General features: G+C 46.7%; 5 protein-coding genes across 5 annotated transcripts; 2 read left to right on the top strand and 3 right to left on the bottom strand.

Annotated features, from left to right (window-relative positions):
• Positions 1-268: 268 nt before the first annotated feature.
• Positions 269-1,404, bottom strand: LACBIDRAFT_305220 (uncharacterized protein; the record flags this gene model as incomplete). The annotated part of the gene is made up of 8 exons (XM_001874482.1): positions 269-427; positions 488-536; positions 587-709; positions 776-816; positions 872-938; positions 991-1,050; positions 1,113-1,341; positions 1,398-1,404. The coding sequence occupies 8 exons, from the start codon at positions 1,402-1,404 to the stop codon at positions 269-271; spliced, it is 735 nt and encodes a 244-aa protein (XP_001874517.1).
• Positions 1,405-4,201: 2,797 nt separating this feature from the next.
• On the bottom strand, positions 4,202-9,427 carry LACBIDRAFT_321658 (uncharacterized protein; the record flags this gene model as incomplete). The annotated part of the gene is made up of 18 exons (XM_001874481.1): positions 4,202-4,360; positions 4,417-4,798; positions 4,846-4,952; positions 5,011-5,554; positions 5,669-5,682; positions 5,746-5,814; positions 5,899-6,042; positions 6,092-6,244; positions 6,293-6,446; positions 6,496-6,566; positions 6,651-6,761; positions 6,957-7,174; positions 7,229-7,415; positions 7,465-7,963; positions 8,201-8,256; positions 8,306-8,719; positions 8,746-8,964; positions 9,065-9,427. 18 exons carry the CDS (start codon positions 9,425-9,427, stop codon positions 4,202-4,204), a joined length of 3,864 nt encoding a protein of 1,287 aa, XP_001874516.1.
• A 1,611-nt stretch (positions 9,428-11,038) lies between these two features.
• Positions 11,039-11,752, bottom strand: LACBIDRAFT_321657 (uncharacterized protein; the record flags this gene model as incomplete). The annotated part of the gene is made up of 2 exons (XM_001874480.1): positions 11,039-11,318; positions 11,655-11,752. The coding sequence occupies 2 exons, from the start codon at positions 11,750-11,752 to the stop codon at positions 11,039-11,041; spliced, it is 378 nt and encodes a 125-aa protein (XP_001874515.1).
• Positions 11,753-12,686: 934 nt separating this feature from the next.
• LACBIDRAFT_305216 (uncharacterized protein) lies at positions 12,687-13,031 on the top strand (the record flags this gene model as incomplete). Its single annotated transcript, XM_001875057.1, has 3 exons — positions 12,687-12,709; positions 12,778-12,886; positions 12,936-13,031. 3 exons carry the CDS (start codon positions 12,687-12,689, stop codon positions 13,029-13,031), a joined length of 228 nt encoding a protein of 75 aa, XP_001875092.1.
• A 986-nt stretch (positions 13,032-14,017) lies between these two features.
• On the top strand, positions 14,018-16,137 carry LACBIDRAFT_305215 (uncharacterized protein; the record flags this gene model as incomplete). Its single annotated transcript, XM_001875056.1, has 8 exons — positions 14,018-14,041; positions 14,094-14,480; positions 14,533-14,648; positions 14,694-14,823; positions 14,880-15,591; positions 15,652-15,717; positions 15,771-15,992; positions 16,046-16,137. 8 exons carry the CDS (start codon positions 14,018-14,020, stop codon positions 16,135-16,137), a joined length of 1,749 nt encoding a protein of 582 aa, XP_001875091.1.
• Positions 16,138-16,738: the final 601 nt, after the last annotated feature.

Genomic DNA, 16,738 nt, shown 5'->3' with positions numbered 1-16,738 from the left:
TCACTCTTTTTGTTATTTCGTTACCTTGCTCTCTCGCTCTCTACCTTGCCCCAGTCGTATAATTATTCTGTTTTCGTCATCGATACCATTCGATAGTAGATTTTGCTTGCCTGGTAGCTAGCACCTTCCAAACTCCCTCCAACCAGAAAATAAACCGCAGCATAAAAAGTTACAAATTGACTAAGCTTCCAGATCCCCTGCATAGAAAAACCCTTGAACTCCCATCCTAATGTTCCCTCCGTATGAAAAATCACTGATTCCTAGGCCCCTATGCCTCCGTTTTGGACAAAGCAATAGCACCCGCATTGTTGATGGACGTGAACCCAAACCCGCCCGCGTCGTCCTCCTTTGTTGCACCTACGGGATCTGGAAGCCCGTCACTTCCCAGTTTGCCAGCGAGGTACATCGATTTTGCGAGTGCGGAGATCTATAAAAAACGAGTTACATAAAAAAAAAGAATGGTTCCTTTCTAGATGGAAGAAATTACCTGGATTTCAATAGAGTCGGAGAGGTGGGAGAGGACACTGGTTACTTTTCTGAGAAAGATGTCAATCAACGGCGGGGAAGAGATGAGGCCCTTCCTCACCCAAAGATCGTTTCAGCCAGTCTGGGATGTTCGCGTGCTGTGCCTTGGAGCATCCCGGGACGGAAGATGATGGTGTCGCTGTACCCCAGTTTCGCGAGGCCTTCTTCGGTTAGGCCTTTGCTCCTGTTGGTTTTGTCGAGTTCAGAATGGAATTTTTGGAAAAAAGGGGAACTCAGGGGAAGGACGAACCTTGGGTATAAGAACGGGGAGGAAGAGCTAGCGCCTCCTGACTGAGACACGACAGGACTAAGTATTTGCATGACGGATAAGGGTTAAACGGCGTACGGAGAGGTATACGAGTCGTTGAGAGATCTCAGAGCTTTTGGCTTCCTTTGCTGACCTGAGAACGTATCTGATACACTTCATTCAATGAGAGAGTCGTCGAGAGTTGTCCCAGCACTTACTCCCTATCAATCTTCTCAAACTGCTCCGCGCTCCCCGCGTCTTTCTTCGTAGTTCCAAGCCTGAATGGAACCCATCACTACCTCAGGGCGCAAACTCAAGAGTCGTTTCAAAGACGACTCACGTAATGAACACGACGTCCCACTTCCCACTCGCAAGCCCATACTCTTCGATCTTCTCAAAATCAACAACTTTCTGCTCCAACTTGTCCTTCCCCGCCGTGATATGCTCAGAGGCCGTCACGCGTCTCCCGTACTCACCGACTCGGGTAAAGTGGGGGGAGGAGAGGAGGTTTTGGAGGAGGTAGCGGCCCGTTTGGCCTGTTGCGCCGATGATGAGGGCGCTCTGGGTTGCTGGTGGTTTGTGTAAGTTAGTGATTGGGGTACGTTGAAAAGAGAGAGGCGCGTACCGGACATTGTAATGTGCGTGTGAGGAAGGTCAACGGTTGGAACTTGGAAGGATAGATAAGTAGACGCGTTGATGACGTCATCAGAGCATTCGTACCGTGTATCGAAGCTGTCAGCCGAGAAGTTCAAGATGAACCAGACAGTAACATCGCCTTCTTGGCTCAGTTGGTTAGAGCGCAGGTCTCATAGAAATATGACTAATCTTATGATTAGGTAATCCTGAGGTCGCAAGTTCGAACCTTGCAGGGGGCACTGCTACAATGTGGCTGTTTGTTTTTTCACTCAAACTCCCAATTACCAACCATACTTCATATATAAGATAAGGGTCTGTTCAATAACGAGAATGCAAGTGCATTCTCATTTTGATGGCAGCTGGATTATTCCCACCCATGATACTGGGCAAAAATAAATTTACCTGCCTTTACTTAAGAAAATATTCAGACTCCCAATGCACATATGACAGTGACCCTAGCCCTTACCAAATGGACCAACTGAACCTGACAATGCTTCATACCATATGGGGCCAGCGGACTCAGCCGACATCTCAACAAATCATCCATAGTGATGGCTTGGCTGAACAGGTGCGTGCCTGCCAATAATGGGCGCTCCTATTGAAAATAACTCACACTTTGCACCAATGCCATTGTTGTGCTGATCAGTGCTTCAGGCAGGTGCCATAACTGGTATTACAAATCCATTGTTTCAATGTCAGAGTGCACCCATCAGAGTGCGTCCAATGTGAATGGGCACAAAATGTCAGTGTGCCCAATGTGAATGCATGAAATGTTGGAATGTGAGTGTGCACCAAATGTCAGAGTGTGCCCATCAGAGTGTACCCAATGTGAATGTGCATTAAATGCCAGTGTTCCCAATGTGAATGCATGAAAAGTGCGCCCAATGTGAATGGGCACCAAATGTCAGAGTGCGCTCAACATGAATGCACACGAAATGTCAGAGTGCACCCCAATGTGAATGTGCACCAAATGTGAGTGGGTGCCAAATCACTTATACCTGCACTAAGTATGCATCTGTGTCTGTTATTTTCCAGTGTGTGTTTCCACCCATTATCTTTTTGCATGAAATGTCAAGTGTGCCCAATGTGAATGTGCATGTGAGTGGGTGCCAAGTCACTATGTTCCTATGGCATTTATGGCACTGATGCACTGTGCCCATTGGTCTTGTTGGCAAGTCCTAACCTGTGCAATTATTTTGCACTCTACAGGTGCAATTATTTTGAGCTCCACAAGGGGCGCAATTATTTGTGCTCTATGGGGGGTGCAATTATTTTGTGCTCCAGAGGCACAATTATTTCAAGCTCCACAAGGGGCAGAATTCTTTTGTGCTCCAGGGAAGGCACAATTATTTTGAGCTCTACAGGGGGTGCAATTATCTTGAGCTCCATGAGGGGCGAAAATTTTGGGCTCTACAGGCGCAATTATTTGCACTCTATTGGGGTGCAATTATTGCAAGCTCCACAAAAGGCGCAATTCTTTTGCACTCCATGGGGGGCGCAATTCTTTTGTGCTCCATGGAGGCGCAATTATTCCGAGCTCTACAATGGGTGCAATTATCTCAAGCTCCATGAGGGGCGAAAATCTTGCGCTCTATTGGGGTGCAATTCTTTTGCGCTTTATAGGTGCAATTCTTTTGCACTCCATGGGGGCACAATTATTCCGAGCTCTACAATGGGCACAATTATCTCGAGCTCCATGAGGGGCGAAAATCTTGTGCTCTACAGGCACAATTATTTTGAGCTCTGCAAGGGGCACAATTATTTGCGCTCTATTGGGGTGCAATTATTTTGTGCTCTAGAGGCGCAATTATTTTGTGCTCCACGGGGACGCAATTTATTTGCACTCCATGGGGGCACAATTATTCCAAGCTCTACAGGGGGCACAATTATCTCGAGCTCCATGAGGGGTGAAATCATTTGCATTCCATGGGGAGCGCAATTATTTCAAGCTCCATGAGGGATGCAATTCTTTTGCACTCCACAGGGTGCACAATCTTTTCTGCTCTACAGGGGGCACAATTCTTTCAAGTGCCACTGTATGTACTTTGTGCTGTTGACAGGGTCACAAATAGCCTGTGTCCAGCATTGTGTAGTGAATACAAATGTGAGTGGGCACCAAGACACCAGTATCAGATTGTCATGCCCATTGGTGCTTCAGGTGGGCACCATAACTGTCAATACCAAGTGTGCATCTGCACCCATTATTTTTCATTGTGTATCTGTAAACTGCTGGGGAGCGGGCAAGGGCAGAGGTCGACCAACAGCAGCAAGCTTTTGAACTCGGAAAAAATGCGCTTGATGAGGGACACCGCAGTCGCCCATGCGTCCACTCAAGGTACCAACTACTACCACCAGCCGTCCTACTTTCCCCAGCCTATTTTCCAGCAACCACCCATTTTTCCACCCCACTTTCCCTCTGGTGCATGGCAGGCTCCATCGTTGGCCCCAGATCTAGTCACTGCTTCTCTTCCTCCCCCTCCCGCTACATACCAGACACCACCCATTTTTCCTCCTTACTTTTCCACTTGTCCACCACAAGCTCCATCATTGGCCCCAGAACCAGTCACCACTTCCCTTCCTCCTCCTACTGCATAGAATTCTCAAAAAGACACGCGCATTCACTTACCACTTCATCAGTGATCCCAGAACGAGTTGCCGTATATCTTCCTTGTCCCCTGCACAGAGTCTCACTGCATAGAGTTGATGAACAGTTCACATTCTCGTTGTAATACATGTAACATAAGTCCGACTGCATAGAATTGATAAAAAAAGTTCTCGTTCTTGTCAATACCATTAGTCAGAGTCCTCGGAAGCTTCTGACAACTCAGAAAGTTCATCAGCAAGGTCAGTGAGTTCTGACACCGTGACTGGCATGCTGTTATCTGCCATGAAGAAACTATTAGCCTGGTTGACCAGGCCATCGACAACGGCCTGCAATGCCATGCGTTGTTTCTGTAATATAAAAGCAATTAGTATAGACGAAAGATTTTTTTGGTGTTGGTCTTTACCTCATCCTCCAAATCAAAATCATCAACGATGGACTGGACCTCTTTCAATACTTCAGTATAACAATACCTGCGTCTTAGACTTTGCTTTGCGACCTGGGCACTTGAGATTTGGGTGCAGCCTTTGGGCTGTCTCTCCTTTTTCTGTTCGTTGTGGGCGTCAGCCAGGGCAACGTATAAGTCGCATTCCATGCAATCTTCAAGGCAGTGTGTGCGAACGCGAGCCTCAGTTTTGGCCCTAGCAGAAATGTTTTCAATAAAGTCAAATAATAAAAATAAAAACACCAACATAAAGGTGCAACCCTCAGTTGGACATTTGAACACATCATCGTGTGATGTGAGCATTTGAAGAACAAGGTCCATCCACTTTGTGTGTTTACTTGAGCTAGAATAGGTCAGTAAATGAGCAAAACAAATGGGAGAGTGCATTACATGTGGCGTTCTAAATGGTATTTCGATTTATAGTCATGATCTTGTGCCTCTGGGTCATGACCATAAAGCCTTTGGCAATGCAGACACTGCCATTTACCATCATTCTCCTAGAAAATGAAATAAAAAACATCAACAAGATTTTAGAGAAAGTAGAAATGGTCTTACGTCTGACATGGCCTTCAATGATCTTTCAAGCAAGATTGGTTGTAGAACGACTGCCATGAAAGAGGAGCGGATCTCCGACGCAGTAAACTCTACGTCTGCAGGAGGTGGTGCCTCCAAGTCTGCTATGCTCGTTGCTACCTCGTTTTCGTCGACAAGCAGTCGCAGGTCATCAGGTTTACCTCTCGAGTCATCAGGCTTTCCTCCGGTACTGATGAATCTGACAGCGGATTTGTAAAAACCCTCGATTTCAAGATCTACGCCTTCCTCGTTTTCTTCAACATCCTGCTCCTCCTCCTCCTTGGTTTGCATTTTGGCTGCCAGCTGCTGAATGAATTCATCTTCAGGGTATGGAATAGAAGATGAAGTGGATGGACCTGGTGGAGGAGGAACAGGAAGTAGGGTTGAAATTGGAGCGGCTGCCGCAGTGAGATAGTGTGATGGTTTGGCAAGTTGATCAGCAGCATTTCTCATGTCTTGCATACTCGCTTTAAGGGATGTCACACGTCTTTCGTTTTCTTTAGCATCTAGATTTACTTGACCCCGCCTGTTAACATATCTCCATCAATCGATAGCAGCGGCGACAGCGTTTTTGACGTTTGTGAAAGCCTTGTTGGAAAAGGTTCAGTAGTAAGATCGTAACAATAAAGTCACTACTTACTTTGTCAATGATATCTTGGCTTACGATTGGTTCAACACCATCGGCTGCCAAGAAACATTTGACGACTGACAACGTACAACCAAACCAAGTGCCATTAGAGCGAGCTGTGTAGCATGCAACCCAAGTGTCCCATGTGTTGCACTCTGCTATGGCAAGCTCAGTCATTATTGGATCCGCCTGTAATGAGCTAGCATAAGAAAGCATGTGGATAAGTTGTAAAGTGTTCTTACCATCTGAAGCTCTAGCTTTTGTTCTGGTGAGAGCTTGGGGTTGACTGGGGTGATGTTATCTTCATTTTCTGTTGCTGTGAGATTGACGAGTGCGAGAACAGCCTGAATGGCGGGTGTTGAATCTTTGTTCATTTCATGGGCGTGCTAAATTTTATTGAGCTTTGTCAGCCAGTAAGTTTGGGATGATACATACTAAATCGTTGATATTATGACTTCCTAGAAGTTCATTCATAGTGATTCCGACAAGATCAATATTGCCAGTGTTGTGAGAGTAATGTTTCAAAGACGCTGCATCGACATGGCCCATGATGAGTGAAGCGTGCGCTCTTCCAATAAGCAGTTCATACTAATGAAATACTCAACGACAAAAAAAAAGGATTATGAATAGTCTTACCCGGTTGGCGGTTTCCCTCCGAATTGAATACAAACTTGATTTGATCATACCAGCCTCTCGAGCCAGGTTACTGCATGCTGCAGATGCGGCATGTGACGACATTGGTCGAAGGGGTATATCAAAGTCACGGCCTGCGGTGGTACAAGCGAGGAACCTTCAATCCAGGTGAATAGTTGTTTCATTTGCATGGCTGTGATACGTACAAAGGTTCCTTTAGCTTCTCTTCCTTGATCGGAAGGATGTAACTTGTGTGGTTGCGAAGATCGTCCAATGTCTTGATGGATGGAGTTTAAGCGACGCAAACGAGAGAACAAGGGGTCTTGGGATGTACATTGATTCCGACCAAGGCACCTCAAACCATGAGATAAAGTACAAACCAAAATGCAATGTCAAACATGACATTTTCCCACCGTTGAACTGGCTTGAGCCAATATTCACACATTTGTCCATCCACCGTTGTATTGTGTCCCTGAAAACAGGCAAGTTGAGGGGGTAGAACATGTAGCAATAAAAACGAAATCATCAAACATTTAAATTTTTTATCTTTAGCAAGACTTTAAATGTCATGGGGCCATCACAGAACACTTGGATATCCTCGAGTTTGGGAAACTATGCCAGGAAATGTTGAGATTACTATATATATATATAAAAGCCACTGATGTACCTTTCCTTCTTGTAGATACTGAACAAAGGACCAACCCATTGATCCTGGTCGGATACTCGTGTAAAAACATGTTAGAAGAATACAAATTGAATGGATGGTGGCAATGCGGCCAGATTCTGCAGAATTTTTGAGGGCAGTCTCTATCATGAGTTTGATTTCGGAATGACCAAAATAAATCTTTTCGTCTTGATGACGGTCGAGTTCAAAGGTTTTGATGACTGAAAAAAAGAATGAATGAAAAATTGAAAATGAAAATGAAAAAACAGATGTACTATGGTATAGCTGATCATTTAGCATCTTGAGGACCCCTTTTTTTGAAAGTAGAAACGTGCCATTTGTTGATAGCGTATCGGGATCTCTTGAGTTTCGGGCAATGCACCACATGAATAGCATCATGTACTCTTGGAGTGTTGTCACCTTTACATTTTCGTGCCCTTTTGAACCTCGAGAGAGGTGGTTCTTGATAGTATTAGAGTAAAGGAAAGAAAGAAGAAGAAAGAAAACTCACAAGGACATACAAGAATTTGTCACTGTGCTTGAGGATGACATCTGAATGCCATATACGGTCCTCGTTTATCCCAGGCTCGAGTGTGGTGATGAATTTGGACCATTTGAACTCCATTGCATCATGCTTTTTCTGACTGCTCGGCGAGGAATGTGATTGGACTGTGGTGAGCCAACTGTCCAAGTCGTTCAGGATTACCATGAATGCAGGGCCATCGTTGCTGAGGTCCTCGAACAGTTTTTTCCAATGTGGGTGTGCCGTGTCATCCTTGCGCGATTTAGGGAGTGCCCTTCGGATAAATCTATCGGAATCATCGGGAGGAGCATTCATGATGGGAGGGGGAGCATCCCCTAGTTGAATGAGACGATTGATAGCCTTTTCTCTGGGGTTGTGGAAGGCCTGTGCAAGGGGAGGAGGATCCATGTCATGGTGTGCCAACAGGACATGTTGGATCATATAAACAGGACGCGCCAACACAACATGTTGATGTACTACAAAGTGGCTACATCGGGAATACACAAGGCTGAAGTAATATATTGGAAAGCCTCTTCGGCACCTGGGTCGAGGACGGGATCTCCTTTGCAAAACAGACTGATGAGCGTGCGAAAAGAATCCGAACGGCCAGGCAATCCTGAAGCTGTGGTTTGACTGGCTGCATCCCATACTGGGTCGAAAAGTACGGCATTGCCAAACTTGTAACAAGGAGTTGGCAAAAGAATGTTAAGAATGCATGACTCACTTTGGTATACATGGAAAGTAGGGTGTTGCGGGCAGTGACGACATGACAATGTTTACCTTTAAAAACGCGAAGATTTTCTTCAATCATATTCTTTTGTTGTTTGACGTATTCGCGGTAAAGGTCGACCATGTCCCCGCATTCTTCAATTTTGGTATTGAGTGTGTTTTCTGCGACGGCGAGGTCCTCGTATAGGTTGATGTGGAGGGATTTGAATAGTTGCAGGAGGTGGTGTTTCTTGATTGATTGGCCACGTGGTAGGGTTTTGAGGTCGTTCCAATGTTTGGTAAACTTTATAGTTTCGATGCTTTGAAAGATAAAATTGACGTAGCGGTCGATGGTTTGGTTTGAGTGACAGTTGTGTAAAAACTGTGCTTTGGTCAGAAAGAAGGATAGGAAGTGGGGAAGACTTGCCAAATCGCGGTTGTGAAGGCTTTCAGCTAGCGGCAAGTCGTTGTTTGCTTTGGATTGGATGTAGATTTCGTTGTAATTTGGCTTGGTTACGGAATGAAAAAGGTTCTCCTGTGGAAAGTAATGAAAAAAGAAACAATAAAGATGTTAGGACTTGCCCAGATTTCGTCGCTACCTGCTTCATATCCACATAATAAGCGACGGAATGCCTCGTCTTCCGATTGCGCATGTGTTTTGTTGTTGTGCGATTGGTCGTGAGTTGTCGATAGATATTCGTGGAGTTGAAAGGGGTCGATTTTTTCAGGTATATGCGCGAGAATGGAATCATATCGCTGTTGGGCAATTTCCACTGATGTCTAGAAGAAGAAATGAGAGGGGTGTTTGCAAGGTTAGCGTGAAGCTTGCCATCCTTTGCCTGGGAGTGCGTATGGTGGACAGCGCCGCTTGAAGAGGGACATTTGTGCTGGGAGCTGTGCTTGGAGCCATGCTGGGGTCTATGCTGGGGTCTATGCTGGGGTCTATGCTGGGGTCTATGTTGGGGTCTATGTTGGGGTCTGTGGCAGGAAGAGCTGTTGGCAGAGATGCAATCCTTTGGTCGACGTAGTCTGCGGCTTGAGCTGCCTGAAATCCTAGCTCTCGAAGGAACTGTGACAGCTCGAGACCTGGGCTGTCCATGCAGCCATCGAGCCTGTTGTAGAGAGCAGAGATTGTTGAGAGACGGTTGAGCAGGTGCTTGTCGTCTGTCATGGTGGAAGGGCGACGACCACAGCGCTCATACACTCGCTTGCAGAGACACGTGACGTTCCCCGTGGTTGGCATGGCTTGCCATATGCCACTCGTGGTTGGAACTGTCCGCACGCCATGAGGTCACAAGTTCGAACCTTGCAGGGGGCAGTTGCCATGGTTGACTCTTACTTTTTTTTTTTCACTCAAACTGCCAATTACATACTAACCATACCTCATAGGGTCCAATCGAGAAACTTGATTGGAGATATATTACTCCATCGGTTGGCATCATAGCTAACCACTTCAGTGAAGGAGGCCATCACCAACCTCTGCGCCCATGATATTCCATCTCACTAGGACTTAGTTAGAATTGCAGCCTCAGTAAGTTGTCTCAAGGTCTGGTTTATGCGGACTTATGGATTTCTAGAGACAGGAGAACGGGTTTGAATCACCCTTCAAGCACTTGGGGTGCCAAAATTACTGTTGGATATGTTTATTGGAAACGGAACAGCATATTACTGTAGGGAAAACCACAGCCGCACAGGGGAGTTCGGTTTGTCCCCAACTTTGGTGGCAACAGTGGGATATGGTCGCGCACTGAGAGAGGCAAGCTGCCAGGGCCACCCAATCCCAACTATAGAACTTGACTTGTTTTCGTTTTATCACTGAATGGGAAACATTTGACCTGTAAATTATTTTATATCCCTCTCCCTAGTGCTCAAAAGGCAGAACTTGAGTGGCAGAAATTTATCCTCAACAGAATGTAAACTTGGAAATGGATACCTTGCTGTCCTCAAATTCGTCGCCGCGCAGCTGTTCCTAGCTGTTTGCTTTGAAAATTTGGTAAAATGCTACTATGCCCTATCAGTAATTTGGCAGACCCTCTGAGTCGGCACTTTGTTGATCTCGAACTTTCCACAAAATATATTGCCACGAAATTTGAGACAGGGCCTCCTGGGTATAATCCAACCTATTTCTGCTTTTTTTTTGTCAAAAAAAATGAAGAAATGGCGAAGTTTTGTTTTTTGGGAAGTCACGGTCTGTCACGTTCATATGCCAAAAAATGTGACGTTTTCTGACCGCCAACTCAGGCACAGTATACCAGTGATCATGAGTCGAGGACTACACCGCCAAATGATAAAAATGTGTGAGAGACCTGGAAGCCAGGGCCTGATCCTGAGCCTGCGCCACCTGTCAGACATGCTGATGTAACATTTCCCAAGAGTTGAAAAATGACTAATAGCATCATGTCACCAGGTTGATGTTGCCTTGATGTTTTGGTCAAACATCGGGGACAGCTGGGGCACCAAGGCCAATGGCGGAAATTCAGTGGCTTTCAACTCAGCTGAGCATTTAGACAGCTGGTTGATGTTTTCTGTCATCTCTTACAGCTAAATGCACATCCTTTGTATTCCTCTTTTAATATGTTTCATAGAGATAAACTTCAATTCGAAAGCATAAACAAAACAATGAATTGTAGGGGGAGCACAAGAGTTATTTACATCTACTCTATCTAGTACCCACAGGACTTGGCTCACCCACATGAAAAGAACTGTGTGCCGTGGTTGGTTACGAAGTTGACGTGCTGGTCTCCCCACTGGTTCAGGTTCGACGTGGCTGGTGGATGGACATTCAATGTGGTTTGCGTATGGGTGTTCGACGTGGTTGGTGAATGGATATTCAACGTGGTTGGTGAATGGACATTCAATGTGATTGGTAGATGGACGTTCGACGTGGTTTGTGGATGGGCGTTCGACGTGGTTTGTGGATGGGCACTCGACGTGGTTCATGGTGGTGGGTATTTGACGTGGTTCGTGGTGGTGGTCGGCACTCGTCACCGTTCGTTGACAGGTGCTGGGCCCTCATTGGAGGTGGTGGTAGTTGCAGCCCTGGTTGCCATTCTTTGACGGTGATGCTGGGCCCTTGTTGCTGTAGGTGGTGGGCCGTTGGTTGATCGTTGTATTCATTCATTGATGGTGGTGGACTGTGGTGGGCGTTCAACATGCTTCGTTGATGGTTGTGGGTGCTTGTCACCCTTCATTGACAGGGGTCGTGGGCGCTCGTCGTCATTCATTGACGGTGATGCTGGGCCCTCGTTGTGGGAAGTGGTGGTGGTTATTGGCCCTTGTCACTGTTTGTTGATGTGGTGATGGGCCCTCGTTGGTGTTCGTCTGGGGTTTGATGATGGTGAAAGGGACAATGGGCTTAACAAAAGCCCATAGCAGTGACAGATGAGAACGACGACGCCTGACAAGGAAAACGGAAGGCGGCTCTCGCAACAGCAGCAAGGGTGCGTACACAGATGAATACAGAAACTTACAGAATGGTTTTCAGAGCACTTGATGCCAATGCGACGGAGGTCGCGAATGCAGCCAAGCAACCCGCGCCAGGGTCAATAGCTGCTGAGATCTGAGCCATGGGGACAGCGCACTCTCGACAAGGGAAAGTTAAACACAGAAGCAAATGCAGAGGAGCAGGAAGGAAGGAAGGAAGCCGCTGCAGGGGAGAAATTTCAGCTGGCTAATGGAGTGCAAGAGAACTGCCAACACTTGCCAATCCGTTCTCCTGGCTTGAATTTATGCAATCACTGATTTTGAATGATAGGCTTGGCAACGTCCCTAGATGTTGCATGTCAGCGGTTCTAGCCAGAGCCGAGTAGGGTCAAGACAACGCAAAAACTGTCTTTTCGCCCAGAGAGAACTGTTTTTTGCTTGCAAATGGATGACGAACCTCTGCGAAAAAACCCTTCCCACACTATGTGAAGTTGTCGCGAACCTCAAAAAAGACAGTCCTATGACGCTTGAACAACAGTCCTTCCCCAGTTCCATGCAGTGTGTGACCCTTCAAGCTTCATCAGCAACCTTGACCTCACCCTTTGCATGTGTGTTTCGTCTGTCAAGTCTCTCTTCCTTGCCCACCACCCTCTCTCCGTATACCATGCCCAGGCTCAAGTTCCCTCTTAAAGCTGATATCCCTCTCCTCGAACGACTCTTGCCTCCTCATCCAGGCTGACGACCACCCTTCTGAGGAGCAATTCTACCACCAATCGAATTCGAATACATATCTGTTGCCAAACCAAACCTCCTCGTCCAGCGCAGACACACTCATCTTTATACCAATCCACCTCATTCCTCTCCCCTTTTTACTCCAATCTGAGGGCGTGAACCCTTTCCTATCTCCTCTTTCTTCCCAGTGGTGACCAACAGCATTTCTCACTGACTGAGTCTCCCAGGCATTCATATCTCTTACTTGTCTGGATGCCCAATGTCGTCGCCGCCACTCAGCTATCATCATGAACTTATCCTCATCAGACACGCGAATAATCCGTGATGTGTACTGGATTCATACAACAATGTGTACCAGATTCATACAAACGCTTTTGATCTCTTTTTTAATCTTTCGTTTTCTCAGCACCGTCTCTTACTCACTCTTCCCACTTGCAGGCTTCATATTCACATCTATCAGCCCATGGTGGACACCTCGTGTCATAGTTTGGCTCTTCGTATTGGTGGCAAATATAGGCTTGGAAAAAAAATGGCTCTGGTTCTTTTGGTGCGTCTCAAGATGTCTTATTGCCATCGACTTGCTTACATCATTTTAGGTGAAGAATCGAGCCAAGCACCCTCAACTAGAGTATGAACCAAAGGTTTACAAGACTCCCACAGGCGGCATGGGTGTCCCCTTCATCAGATGGTGAATGCAACTACAATGCTAGGGTTCTTCACCTTCCGGACTATCTTTTTACTTGCCCACCAAGTTGTCTGTGTCTTTTTCCTTCTTTCTTCACTCTTTGCTGACCTTCTCAGATAGATTTCCCCTCAGGCTTCGTACTTACATGAGACCTCAGAGGGGGTGAGTGGGTCAAAGAGGGTGTCGTGTTTGGTGAACTTCGGCCCTGAGTGTAGGAATGCCGATCGGGCGGCTGGCATGTCTCCCCTTTCAGAACATTGATGAATGCCATTTATTCCTGTACCACCAGTAGTTGAAATAGTTCACGCAAGCTGTAGTCAAATATTGTCAGTATTGCAACCTCTGCGTCTGCCCTTCAACTCACATTACCATGCAGTGAAAGGTACTCCCCACTTCCAGCGAGCGCTTGTGCGCGGCACCTCTGATGGTATAACTGTTGCCATCACGTCCACTTCCCTCAACACCACGTATGCACTTCATCTTGCAGTCACCATCATCTTCCCCATTCGTCCAATGTCCTATTGCCTGTGTGCGGCTTCTGTGGCTAGCCTGGGCATTCTGAACATTGCAATTTCATCAAAACGCCCCTTCCACAGCCATGTCTGACGCCTCAGTTGCATTGTGCTCCCGCAGCGACCTTGCCGAGCTGAGGGGCCTTTTCCCCCACTGTTGTGAGTGTTCTCATCTTCTCCAGGGCTGGATTTCCTGCGAAGACTCGAGCCCGGGACTTGGCTTGGAGATTCAGCCTGGAGAAACCTGGAAATCTATAATTATAGGTTGATTATTTTCAAGCAGCTGCCTGGATCCACCCACCAGTCTCCACATCTTGACACATTGTCCGTTGCCAATTGCCGAGCAGTGCTCTTGTGTGATGATGCCACTGTTCGACACTGCTCAGGCAAGATGAAATGACTGTCTCAAAATGTAAGCCTAGACAAGTTCGGTCTACAAAAACGGGGACGCTTTCAAGACCTACTCCCTCATCTCCCCACTATGGGCATCGAAGATCTCTGGAAGGTAAGGCATATTCATGATGATGTGACTATGGTGGCTAACTAGGAAATCACAGTTGCTAGCACCAGTTGGGGAGCGCATCTCCCTGCATCAGCTGGCCGTTGAGGATGGCTTCGTAAACAATATTGGGGGGGTAAGGGCATATCGGGTGGGCATTGATGCGAGGTATGCACCTGCATTGAGTTTTTTCATTTGGCTCACCATCTTCAGTGGTTGGGTATACCACGCGCTCTACAGGCATAGCACTTCAAAAAACCCTGAGCTGGTGACACTGTACGCAAGATGCTGCCGCCTCCTCGATAAACCCATTCGGCCATACTTCGTGTTTGATGGTCCTAAGTGCCCTTGTGTGAAATGGGGCAAGCATGTTCGAGGAAACCCTCATTGGATTGAGCAGGATTTCCAGAAAATGCTACTTTCCTTTGGATTTCCTTCAATTGTGGTAGGTTTTCTCCATGCATTGATCCTACTATCACTCATATGGACACATGTAGGCTCTTGGTGAAGCTGATGCTGAGCTTGCTTGGCTGTCCAAGGAGGGTTATATTGATGCTGTTGCAAGCGAAGATTCTGACTTGATAGTACTCGGCGCTGCGGTTGTCCTTCGAAAGTGAGTGTGTTACCACAGTCGAAATACCTTTCTGACCTCCTGCAGCTTTCTTCATGAGGACAACAACGAGAAGGTTACTGTATACCGTGCAGAAGCTATCAGAAAGCACGCTGCCCTTGGCTTCACCGACACTGATTTCTTAGTAATTGCTTTGCTGGTTGGTGGTGACTATGATGTAAGATCTCTAATTCATAGTTCATGTTTGGGACCTGACGCTTGGGTTTGCCTTAGGGTGGCCTTGAATGGTGTGGCATCCGGATTGCAACTGGACTGGCAAGGGCAGGGCTTGGGCATCGCCTTCTGCATGGCTTGTCCCAATCCAAAGTTGTTGACAATTTTCTGGAGGTGTGGCGAAATGAGTTGCATGAGGAGCTTAGGACAAATGACTCCGGCCATCTCCCCTCCTGCCAACCTGCTCTCTCTAATTCCATCCCTTCCGATTTCCCTCAACTGAAGGTCATCAACCTTTACCAAAACCCTCTCAGCTCAAAGACCAATCCCACGGATCTTCTGGGGTGTAGCCCCAATCCTATTTTGCTGGCAAATTTTGCCGAGGAGAATTTCTGCTGGGGTAGTACTCACGGGATTCTCTCGCACTTTGAAACAACAATATTTCCTGGCTTGGCCCTCGACGACATTTGCCGCATTGCACGTGAGACCGATCTCGGTCTGGCCAAAAGACCCTGTCAGTTCATTGGCGAGGTCCTTCAACGCCGGGTCCCTTTGAAAGCTCGAGACTGTCCACGCCATCCTGAGGTCAGGTTATCCCTCATTGTGTCAGACGCGCTTGTAGATTCTATCATCGGCTCTCTATTAGGCAAGTTGAATGATGGGGAAACTGAAGGGAGAGTAAATGAGTGGCGATTGAGCGTGTTCCCAAGGATGAGGGTGTGGCTTCCCATTGCCATGATTCACACAACATTCCCAGAACTCATTGTGGCAGGTGAGTATGTTCTTCATGAAACCTCGGAACATGTGCTCACATGGAATTATCCTTTCTCAGCTGGTAAAAAGAAAGCTACCCGCTGTGCCCGTATGAGTACTGGTGGCAAGGCCCCTCATGCATCAGGTGAATTACCACTCCACAGCCTTGCCTCAATTAATGTAATTAATAACTTCCAGGGTCAACGGGCATGCCTCGCCCTCTCAAACAAAAGTCTCATGAAGACGATGGCGCTGCATCTTCAAGTAAACGACCAAAGCACAACAAAATTGTATCGTCCGCAGACCATTTCAACACCATCGACCTTACCACCCCCAAGCCCAATGTATTGACAAACAAACAACAGAATCGCCACAATGTCATTGATGCACTTGACCTCACTCAATCCAATCTCGAACCAGGTATGAAAGCAAACCTGCTCTACCACTGCATGACCCCCTTAACACATCCACAGTCACCGGGATCCCTGAAAGGCAGTATCGCCTTGATGTCTCGGATGATGGATACCTCATTGAGTTCATCACCGACTCAGAGGGTGAGTTGTAAATAGGAGCTGCCCCCCATTGTATATATAGTATCCCTTGAAACAACAACTCCTTTTGCCTTCCCCACCATGGTTGCCCCGCTATCCAATCTTTCTCATAAATTTTCAGCCCTCAACTCTCGTGATGACAACGACAGAATAACAGAAGAAGAAATTGAACTGGACCTCAAGGATGAACAAGCCACTGTACCAGATCTTGTCCACGAGGATTTGGAGCCAGGAAATCGTGAATTCATGCAAACGTGGAAGAAATCCATCTTCGGCACATCAAAAGGGGTGACCGACAAGACTGATGGTGAATACCAACAGTGATAATGTGCTCTGTTGAAATTGAGGCACATATTAACATGTCTTCAATTTAGGCTGAAGATACAATGCACGTCTTTCTTGATATCTTCAGGTCTCATTCAGAAAGAGGCAGATTTTTTTTCCAAATCCCCTCCCAAAGATGCACCATTCTTTATCAGTGCATGGATTATGGACAAGTAAATTATTATTTTTGCTCCTATGTACCCTTTTTAATAATAGGTGTGATGAGGTCACCTTGGACAATAAGGCCTGGCCATCGAATGAGATCCATGATTCATATGCGCAAGCACAGAA

The sequence above is a fragment of the Laccaria bicolor genome, genomic scaffold (genome assembly GCF_000143565.1).
Source record: "Laccaria bicolor S238N-H82 LACBIscaffold_2 genomic scaffold, whole genome shotgun sequence".
Classification (NCBI taxonomy): Eukaryota; Fungi; Basidiomycota; class Agaricomycetes; order Agaricales; family Hydnangiaceae; genus Laccaria; species Laccaria bicolor.
This window is presented reverse-complemented; position numbering and strand designations above follow the sequence as displayed.